The sequence below is a fragment of the Oryx dammah genome, unplaced genomic scaffold (assembly GCF_014754425.2).
Source record: "Oryx dammah isolate SB20612 unplaced genomic scaffold, SCBI_Odam_1.1 HiC_scaffold_19, whole genome shotgun sequence".
Lineage (NCBI taxonomy): Eukaryota > Metazoa > Chordata > Mammalia > Artiodactyla > Bovidae > Oryx > Oryx dammah.
In genome coordinates, this window is record NW_024070203.1 from 77,417,081 (window position 1) to 77,428,540 (window position 11,460).

General features: G+C 38.3%; 1 protein-coding gene across 3 annotated transcripts in view; it reads left to right on the forward strand.

Moving 5' to 3' along the window:
* The window catches only part of STK3 (serine/threonine kinase 3), a 309,305-nt gene extending 299,053 nt beyond the window's left edge, over window positions 1-10,252 (forward strand). For 2 of the 3 annotated variants that reach the window (XM_040261001.1, XM_040261002.1), the window contains exon 10: window positions 8,873-10,111. In XM_040261001.1, the coding sequence (XP_040116935.1) occupies window positions 8,873-9,031 (159 nt within the window). In that variant the 3' untranslated portion in view covers window positions 9,032-10,111. Of the gene's footprint in view, window positions 1-8,872 lie in introns of all 3 variants that reach the window. The other variant, XM_040261000.1, reaches the window with a different exon arrangement.
* The last annotated feature ends 1,208 nt before the right edge of the window (window positions 10,253-11,460 follow it).

Below are 11,460 nucleotides of genomic sequence, written 5' to 3' on the forward strand. Positions count from 1 at the left end.
GTAAAATGTGTTTATATTTCTAGAGAGCTGATTAAGTAGAAGACTCCTTCATAAACATACACGTGCTTATTTATAAGGCCAGTTATAGCTAATATACATCGTGTGTGTGCTCAGTCGTGTCCGACTCTTTGTGACCCCATGGACTGTAGCCTGCCAGGCTTCTCTGTCCATAGAATTTTCCAGGCAAGAACACTGGAGTGGGTTGCCATTTCCTCCTCCAGGGGATCTTCCCGACCCAGGGATGGAACCCGCATCTCTTACATCTTCTGCATTGGCGGGTGGATTCTTTACCACTGCGCTACCTGGGAAGCCTCAAAAATACATTAATATCTTGAAAGTAAAATATCCCTCCAGGTGCAATCTAGAGAGGAAAGGTGGGATTTTTAAAATGTTTCCCTGTTTTTAATCTATAAACAATCTATTTAAAAAAAAAAAGCCTTTTGATAATTGGCCTTTGAAGTGCTTTTGTAGTTCTTGGGAGGCCTAAGAAATTGTTCTCACTAGGCTCCAGTCCAAACTTAATGTGGGTGGATTTGATGCTGTCCTTGAGTGCATGCAGAAACTCCGGTAGCCGTGTGACCTGGGGTGAGTCACACCAGTCTCTAAAACAGAGCTGGTAACAGCTACCCTGTAAAGTGACTGTTAGGATTAAATGACTTACTGCCCAGAACCCAGGATGGTGTCTGACCCTGGTAAAGGATCAGTAATTGGCACTTCCCCTCAGCCACAAGAAGGGATGCTCTCCCTTCAGGAATGAAAACATCTAAATGTCTTACAGTTACTCTAGATGCTCCGAGGTCAAACAGATGCTTAATTCAATTTCCAGTTATAATCCCGGAATTCTTGTAGTCATTCAGCTGTAGACGGGGCTACTTAGCCCCGAACAGAGTTATATGTACAATCCCCCATCCAGATAGGTAGAGAGTGTCTGTCTGAAGAAAACTCTGCCGATAGATTTAATGTAGATTTTAAAGAATGTATACGGTGAGGAATTCAGCCTTCCTTCCATAAGGTCTTGAGTCTGAAATTATCACTTTCCTCATTAGTTTTGTAAATACGTGTTTTAAATGTATATGTACTGTGAAGCTTTTAAGAAAGCTTCGTAGAATTTTGAATTGACTTGAGAGCTCGTTTATTGTATTCTTCTCAGTGCCAGAAATTAAATCAGGAAATTCCTTCATATATTGACGTCTTTAACTTCTTTTTTTTTTTTTTAAATGCTGCCCATCATCGCTGTTGCTTAGCAGAAAGCCCCTTACCTGTTCACAGATACCTAACCTTACCAATGGGCTTGAGTAGACTTCTGCTAGTACTTCGGTGTGTCTCCCACTCTCATTGTTCGTGAAATGATGTGGTGGCTCCATGAATAGTGTTGTATAAAACCAAACCAGATTCTGTTCAACACAGTAAAAATTTGAACCAAAGTAGAATATAGTGGGGGAAAGGAATATGTTGCTCCATGCCACAGACAACTCAGAACAGTTTGAGGCGTGCAGTGGTAAATCCTACAAAATGCTATAGGCGATTCAGCATCAAAGTTGCCATAGAAAATTATTGTTGTTAGCCGTTCTGTTGATAGTTCGTATTGTTACAATTGCTAGCAGATGGGAAAATAGATGAGTCAGGATACAGTATTAGCAATCCATATTTTTTTAATCACAGGCCACTAATAAGGTCTGTAGCATCTGTGAGATTTATTTAAACAGTTGCTAGGAAGAGTGTGTTTCCCCAGTAAACACAGCCAACCTGAGACAAAGTTTTTTTGATTGAGTCTTTGACGGTATTAACATTTACATGTAAGACTATTTGCTTCATTGTGATGGTCTGAGTTGACTGATTATACCAGCAACTTGTAGACCCATTAAGTATAGAAGTGTTACCACACTTTTAGGCATTTTAAAACTTCGCGATCTTGTTTCTATTTTTTGAGATTAATTAAGACTTTAAAACAAAACAAAGAAAAAACCCCCTCATTTAACTAAGACTGTTTTTGACAAAACAAAATAATATAACATTTTAGGTTTTAATAGCAGACTAGATACATAAACTTGAAAGTTCTAATTTTATTGATAGTTCTTCCTGATCAATAATAATTAGCAACTTTTCAATACTTCTCATAGAGTTCAGAAATAATGCTTATTAAAAGTTTGAACTGTCAGAATTATCTGTGGATTGATTTAATCTTATTTGCTACCTCTTTACATCACTGAGTTATTTATGCTACTGTTTTATGTAAGAGCTGGTGAGTTATTAATCTTCATACCTGTCTTGGATTTTTTTTTAAAGCATACTGAAAAAATATTTTAGTATATTGAGCTGTAATCTTCTTACCTCTTGGATTAAAATGTGATAATCTAGGACTATCAGTAACAAAATGAGCTGCTTATTCAAGCTGTCACTCATGTACCAAACGATACTATTTTCAAACACAGTGTTACTCCTATTGAAAAGTAGTTTTGACTTTTCCATTTAACTTATACACAAGTATGCACCCACTCAACTATCTAATTGTTATTCTTTGAAAGTTTCGAGTTTTTCTTAAGAGTTTTTCACCTAAACTTTCTGTAAGAGCTGAGAGATCATAGTTTACCAGCCTGAACCTTAAAGAGGAGAGCCATTCCCTCTCTTGCTGAACTTCTGCAGTTTATTCCATTTTAAGAGACGGCTCTGTAGAAATGTCAAATGTGGCATTTTCTGCTCAGTGTGGCCTTTATAGCTGAATATTTAAAAACCATTTTTCCTTTTAGTTTGGGTTGAAGACCCTAGAAGTTTCTCAGTATCACACCTCCATTCTGAAGTGACTTAACATTTTGAACTCTTTGGCTGTGCTAGATTAAGAATATCAGACTTGGTATAATTTAAAACAAAACAAAACAGCTTTGACCTAAGAGTTGGGTCATATCTCTGCTATTAACCAGGAGTATAACTCTGAGCAGGCTAGCTCTTGTTTCCTCTTCTAAAATAAGGAAGTTAGAGTAGATCATCTCTAGGATTCTCTTAGAGTGAGATTCTGTGAGGCTTAACTAAACCCAGCTTTATGTTTCTGCTAAATAAATGATTTAGTCATATGCAATGACTTTTAATAATCCCAGATCTCAAAATGTGTTTCTCTTAGGCCCATATAATTCAGTATACCCAGTCTCTGTTTAAACCCTCTTATGGAAACCGGGTTTATTCTTTGCTCTTAGTAGTATGTCTTGCCCCCCTGATATTTGTCATTTCAAATGGCCAAGAAGAGCCGAATAGGGAATGTGAATTATGAATAGGGGAAAAAAATGTCTCAGGTAATGAAACAGTACTGTTCGGAAATGCATAGACTTTTCTGTGACTCTGTGTTTTTGAAACAGCTGTGGGCTCACTCTCTGCTTTCAAGTTTTCCTCCTTACTGCATGGCAGCTTGTTTAGTCACTTAACCAAGTCACGTGTCCAGTGTTTGTAAAGATCGTCAAGCTACAGTATATTCTTCCATTGTGTTAAGGCCTGAAGATTTAAGCATCACTGCTAGTTATGCAACTTCTATTTTACCATTTAAGTTCAAAACTAAATTTTATTTAATAGAATTAGCCTAAAACATGTAAAAGTCATTTCCAGATACTTATTTTTTCATATATAGTAAAGCCCACAACGTATACATATTCTAAAATTCTTTTATTTGACTTGACATAACCAAATTCTAAACCCAGACATAGAACAAAGACTTGGTACTCCCAACACTGTTTGCTCTGCGTTTATTCTGGAGTTAGTCAGCTGGCAGATAATTACGGTAACACAGACACTTTGTGTTTCATGCAGAAAGATGGTTCACAAGGAACATTTCTTTCCTATATAAAAAATGTAAATTCAAGTTAATTTACCCCAAGATCTGTTAATCCATAAACATAATTCTGAAGTGATTTCCATCTTCTAAGAGAGTTGATTTTAATAAAGGAAACTTTCATCACAGTAACATTGATATTAGTTCAGGAAGCTCAGCATTTTCTTCTGATTCTGTGTTACCCCCCAAATTGTTTTAATTTGGATTAGCATTTTTAAAGGTGATAGTGGATGGTATGATTTTATAGGGTAATTTTTATCATCATGAGTCTCTCTATATTTTTATCTGGCTTGTAGATCTTTTTACTACCAGGGAGTTGAGCGTACTGTTTTCCAAGAGACTGAAAAGCTGTTGCTGCCACGTTTCCCATCCCAAACCATTTTTATGCCTGTGGAGGCTTGAGGGCTACAGAAACACAGAGTGCTAAATATATGTTATTAGGGCTGAAGCGGAAGTCAAAATTCAACCAGAAGTTCATGTCTGTAAGTCATACCCATTTTATAAGAAGTAAACATTTTTACCAGTTAACCTCACCATTTCTGGGGTCTGGATGACACCATAACCTAGAGTTATTTAGGAATATTTGGATAGATGGATGGATATATATATATAAACGTTTCTGTTCTGTTAAGAAGATAAGAAAAGCCTCTGACCACAGTGTTAATAAGGTTTGTGGGTCGTTTTCTGTTGGATATCATAGATCTTAAGAATGGGGGAAGAATCTTTTCCTGGATAATCTTATCCTCATTGAGAGCTTCATTACAAACTAAATGCTGATGATTCCCTAAGTCTTAGTCTTCAGCTTGAATCTTCCTCCTGAGGTCTAAAACCCCAAAATTATAATCCACATCTGATACCTCCACCTTAATGCCATTAACTCTCCCCTCCCTTATTAATTGGTGTCAATCTCTGCCCCATGACCCCAGCTTGAAGCCAGAATCGTCCCTAATCCTTCCTCCCTCTGTCAGTGAACAAAGAGAGCCCTATCAGTTGTATTTTCTAGGCTCTCTAACCCCTCTCCTCAGTCTCTGCTTCCATTTCCCTGGTTCAAGCCTCTTCCTCTCACAGGATTGCTGAAGTAACCTGTTGACAACTCCTGCCTGGATTCCCCCACCCCGACGGCAACCCATTTTCTCTACCTGCTATTGGAGACATTTTTCTAATGCTCATTCATATACGGTCATGTCACCAATTATGCTCAGAATTATCAAGCATTTCTTTTTTTGTCTACAGAAATTTTGTAGCAGCACATTTAAAGCCCTTAGTCATCCAGCCTCTCCCCTCTTTCTTGTCTTTATCTCCTAATCCCCTTCTCCCTTGGATCTTTCCTACATCCCAGCAGTCAGCTGACATCCCGAAAGATGTCAGGCACTTGTGCGCCTTACACATCTCCGCGTACGTACATCTCCCTTCCCCATCCTCTTTCCCGACATCTCAGCGTGCCCCTCCCTTCATGAGTTAGCTGTGCCTGGACCTGTCTCGTGAGCTGGATTGCAAGCTCCTTACAGAAAGTAGTGTTCTCTTCATCTTTGCATCTGCAGTGCTTGGGTCCATAGAAAATATCAATAAATGTTTTAACAAGTGAGTTAAAGTCCTGAAGTTCTCTGATGGCCCACCAGAAAACATAACTATGTATAGTGAAAGTGAAAGTCACTCAGTCGTGTCCAACTCTTTGTGACCTCATGGGCTATATAGTCCATGGACTTCTCCAGGCCAGAATACTAGAGTGGGTAGCCTTTCCCTTCTTTAGGGGATCTTCCCAACCCAGGGATAGAACCCAGGTCTCCTGCATTGCAGGCAGCTTCTTTACCAGCTGAGCCATAAGGGAAGTCCCAACTGTGTGTATATTTTATGTAAAAGTCATTTCCTGTAACCTCAACCTTATACAGCAATAAATATGAAATTAAATTTTTTAAGGCTTTAAAATTTTTTTAGTTTAGTATTTCTTTGGGTTGTGCTGGGTCTTCACTGCTGCACATGGGCTTTCTCTAGTTCCAGGGAGGGGGGCCTGCTCTTTAGTTACGGTCCGTGGGCTTCTCGCTGTGGTGGCTTCTCTTGTTGTAGAGCACAGGCTCTAGAGCGTGCAAGCCTCAGTAGTTGTGGCGCACGGGCTTAGTTGCTCCGTAGCACATGGGATCTTCCTGGCCCAGGGATCGAACCTTTGTTCCCTGCATTGGCAGGCAGATTCTTAACCACTGGACCACCAGGAAAGTCCAAAATTTTAAACACACATACACACACAAAAAACATGTAAAAAGCTTCAGCACTAAAGCCATGCGCTATCTTTCCTAAAATAGCCTCAAGCTTTTACTCAGAAGCTATTTATTCTTATTTAGTGTAATGCCTGATAGGATTGTTGAATTGCTTTTCTGATTCCCAGCAGGTGAACAGACTTGGAGCAGAGAGAGAAGGATATTCACCCAGGGATGGCAGTGAAAGGGCCTGATAGTAAAAGTGAGAGTCATTTAGTCGTGTCCAACTCTTTGCAACTCCATGGACTGTAGCCTGCCAGGCTCCTCTGTCCGTGGGATTCTCCAGGCAAGAATACTGGAGTGGGTTACCATTCCCTTCTCCAGGGGATCTTCCCGACCCATGGATCAAACCCAGGTCTCCAACACCACAGGCAGATTCTTTACCATCTGAGCCACTTAACCAGACATACTGAGGAGCTGATAGCTTTCCCTTAAGATAAAACCAAAAGGAAGAGGGTAAATTAATATATGGTATAGATTAGTAATAGATATTAATAATGATGATTCATCAAAAGGAAAGGTTGTTTTAGCAGGCAGGATATTCTGTAAAATACGTTATAAAGGATTTTCTGTTAAAAAATGGTTGAAAGAGTTTTATCACTTAATTAAAATTGAGATATGCCATGAATTTTCATATGTGGAACACATAGTTCCCTAACAATGCCAGCTAATGGTTCTCCAGTATCACAGGTCTGTTTTACATATTGATAATATAAAATTTTACATATTGATACTATAAAAGTCTATTACAGAACAAAAGTTTTCTAAGTAGCTTTTTTCTGAATTCAGTCCATTACTTTAGTAAAATAGTTATAAACTATGGGTAGTTTGCCCCGGTAAGGCAGTGTTAGGTATTTATAAGGTATTTAATGCAACAGTTGTTTGCCTTGTATGATGTTATAGAAATAACACTAATTGTAACACTAATACGCTAATTATAGTGTTACCTAGTCCTTTGAGCCATTTATTGTGTATTCCTGTTTACCTCATCTTTGTGTCCTCACATTTGACAGTATAGTTTAATAGTTTCTGGATGTGTGTACAAAGATGTGTGTCCAAACTTCTAAGTATTTGGGGATTGCCTGGGGTAGACGTGAAACCCATGCATAAAAACTAATTGTGAAAATAGTACATGACTCTAGAATCAAATACTGAATGGTGGTATTTAAATTTTGAATGTTATAGAAGTTCAAAGATAACAAAGGTAACATAGGCTAAAACAAAGACAAAGTAGAACTGGATCTTAATGGTAGACAGCCCCCAGGCATGTCTTTCCCAGGGCAATATGGCTGTGTGTGATCCCCACTGGCCCTTCATCTCACCGTCACCAAAAGTGTCAAGATTCCCCAGCAGCTTATTCTTTATCCCCAGAGTGATTTAAGCAGTAGTGATCATATAGCAGATTAATACTTATATTAAAAATTAGTGAAGAAAGTATGTGATATAATCGTTGTTTAGTTGCCAAATCTTGTCTGACTCTTTTGCAATCCCGTGGACTGCAGCCCACCAGGCTCCTCTGTCCATGGCATTTCCCAGGCAAGGACACTGGAGTGGGTGGCGTCTTCTTTCTCCAGGGGATCTTCCTGACCCAGGGATTGAACCCATGTCCCCGGTATTGGCAGGCAGATTCTTTATCACTGAGCACCTGGAAAGCCCATGTAACATAATACTATGCTTTATATGAACGTGTATATGATCATATAATATAATAGGCTAGGGTCTGTTTTGTTTTAGTGATGTTTGATTAAAAAAATAACAGGGCATATTTTAGGTACAAGAACTGCTTATACCAACCAGAGCAAGCGGTAAGCACCTTCAGGGTCATCATCCTGGGAGCCAGTGCATTCTTTCCCGTAACACTGTCATCTTATATTTTTGGAGCTCCTCTTTTGCATTTCCTCAGAATCTGTGACTCATTCTTTTCAGTATCCTCAGCGGTGACAGATCTTTTTCAGTTGAGAATGAATTTGACTTTTGGAACCAAGAGTCACTTAGGGCCAGGTATGATGAGTAAGGTGGAGGATCAAGCTGAAAATGCTATTTTTGGTTAAAATTGGCATGTGACAATAAAGTAATGAGAGTGTTTTCTGGCCTGGCTTATAAAGTAACCAGTTTGGGGTTAAAGTATTCTAGATCATTTGATTTTCTGATCAGCCAAGTACTTAAAATTGAAGCTTTTGGTAAAATGCAGAATAGAGCAGTTAATTTAACCCTGCATTCAATCTTGTCACATTCTTGGGTGATCTCTGCAAGTGTTCATGATTATCATAGCTCTCCATAGCTGGCAAGGATGTGAGAGATTAGAGTGAAGGAGAAGAGGGCGTCAAAGGAAGAGATGGCTGGATGGCATCACCGATGCAATGGACATGAACTTGGGCAAACTTCGGGAGATGGCGAGGGACAGGGAGGCCTGGCGTGCTGCAGTCCATGGGGTTGCAAAGAGTTGGACACAACTGGGCAACTGAACAACAACAGCAATCTAGAACATACCCTGAAAAGCTGTTTGTTGGCAATGGTACATTTGTATTTCTGGCTTTTTAAACCCAGATAGATTTTATTAGCTTAATTTTCTCATTTGTTTTTTCCTAAAAGCAGAGTTTTTTTATTGTTTTGTTGCAGATTACTTGAGGTTCCTGCAAGACGTGCCTTCTAGGTTCTTCAGGGAAGGAATTCCTCTTTTAATTGTTGAGCCATATTTCACAGATGATGTAAAGAGTTGGAATATTCCTGCTAAAACTCATTAGACTTTAACCTATTATAGATAATTTTACTATTTTAATATCTTCTTTTTTTTTTCTATATCTAGTTAAAAAATCTAAGTTTAGAAGAACTACAGATGAGGTTAAAAGCCCTGGACCCCATGATGGAGCGAGAAATAGAAGAGCTTCGTCAAAGATACACTGCGAAGAGGCAGCCCATTCTGGATGCAATGGATGCGAAGAAAAGAAGACAGCAAAACTTCTGAGTCAAATTTCCTTTCTGTTTGTTTCTATGACTATTCTGGAGACCAAGAAACCACTAAGAATTGAAGAAATATTATGATTTTTTTTTTAATCTCTAAGATTTGTGCTCTACAGCCAGGCAACAGCCAAAAACTGATGATGGTACAAACCCAGGTAAATTCCCAGAAGATAGAACTTAATACGGTTTCCACTGTGTTTTCATTTTTAAATGATGAAAACAGCAGAAGTGCATTCTTCTCTATATCTGTCAGCTACATACCAGCACTAAAACTGTGTTGTAAAACGAAGGCTGTGTTTAGAAACCTTGAAAATCCAAAGCTATTGTTTAATTGTACAGCACCAAAGGGCTTTATGTTACAATATTCTTTATTCTTTTCTAATAGCCTATTTATTGTATCCCTCTAGGTAAACTTATTTATTTATGCTGTTTCATTTTGTTTTGTTTTTTAAGGGTAAGATCAGGATAGCTTTGGTGAAGGTTGGGACATATTAATAGATGACAGTGTACAACCAAATTATACTGTAAGCCAGGAGCTACGGGGTACATTCCTTGATTTCCAGGATAGTTTTCCAATAGAAGCAAAGCAATAATAGCAATAGTACACAAATGGGCCAGGCATTTTTTTATACTGAAGCAATAATTCCATTTTTACCTTCTGAAATTTTAATTTTTTTATTTCTGACGTTTGGTACAAATAGGATTATATATATTTAGGTTATACAGAGCTATAATGTTTAAAACCAAAGAAATCAATGGAACCCTTGCACAAAAATGTATGGTGAATATTTTAAAAGAAATCCTTAAGACAAATGTAATTCTTAATATTGTTTCATGCTTCATGGGTAGGTCTGAGAGCTAAACTGTATCAAATTGTAATAAGCTCATCACATTTATTTCTGTGAAAATGCTCAGTTGTCCCCAGACTTTTTTGTTGATTTCATTTATTTGCTGGGAATTGGTAACCATCATGTGCCTGATGATAACAAAATAGCAAAAACGTTTGTACTGATCTGTCCAAGCTTTGGGGACTGAAAAAAAAAAAAAAAGATTAAAACCATTAAAAAGAAACTCATTTCTAAGCTGAATGAACATTTGCATGATTGAACCGGGACCAGTCATTTCCTAAACTACATATGGCCATCTTGACAGCGTTTGTTCTTTTGTGTGTTTAATTACTATGTGTAAATCATAAAGACAAATAAATTTACTGTGCCACCCAGCACATTTCAGCTCTGTCTTTTTTTAAAACTCATGACTTAGATTCTGTCTTTTCTAGGCAAGGAAGGTATGTTAGTCAGGACAGTGCAGGCTAGATTATTCAGTGATACCAGCTCTAAACCTTCAAGGGTTTAACATAACCCAGATTACCTGTCACCCACGTGTTCTGCTTCTAACCTTCACAGCCAGGGACCACGCTGACAGAGCTTCCAATGTCTGCAACGTTGGTGGTCACCACAGCAAGGGAAGGAGCCCTGGCAAGTCACACAGTGGCTCCAGCCACCAGCAACAGAAGTTGTGTCATCTCTGGAAACTTCTATTCCTTTTTAAAATGACCTTTGCACCCCGGGTAATACCTGGAGTAACATTTGTCCTTGCCCTGTTGAGTCCTTACAAACAGTAAATTGTCTCATTGGATACAAATTATAAGATTGTTAAAACATGGTAAATATTGAAGATTTTATAAAGGTTATTAAAATGGTGCTGGAGAAAACTTGAGTCCCTTGAACAGCAAGATCAAACCAGTCAATCAGGAAATCAGTTCTAAATGTTCATTGGAAAGACTGATGCTGAAGCTGAAGCTCCAGTGCTTTGGCCACCTGATATGAAGAGCCAACTCACTGGAAAAGACCCTGATGCTGGGAAAGATTGAAGTCAGGAGGAGAAGGGGGCAACAAAATATGAGATGGTTGGATGGCATCACCAATTCAATGGACATGAGTTTGAGTCAACTCCGGGAGATATTGAAGGACAAGGAAGCCTGGCGTGCTGCAGTTCATGGGGTCGAAAAGAGTCGAACATGACTGACTGAACAACAGCAAATACTGAGTTTACAGTATATTCTTCAGCTACATGTGTTTGGGTCAATCAGATGAGTCAATCAACTCAAACACCCCGCCCTTTTTTTTCTTTGTTTTTTTTCTTTCAGTAAACTGAATACCTCACTTAATTTGATGGAGCCACTGACTGATTTGTTATTAGCCAAGTAAAACCACCTACATGAAATGACAAGAAACCTATGAAGATGATTTATCTCCTGTTTGCTAAACTAGAAAGTTTATGCAAATTCATTCAACAAGGCCTGTTAACTACTCTTACTAATAAAGCCTCAACAAGAATCTTCCTTTTAATCATAAATATCCCATATTTCAATCATAATTTTTGTGTGACTAGACTTTACATTTGTCTTTATATATATATATGTTATATTTG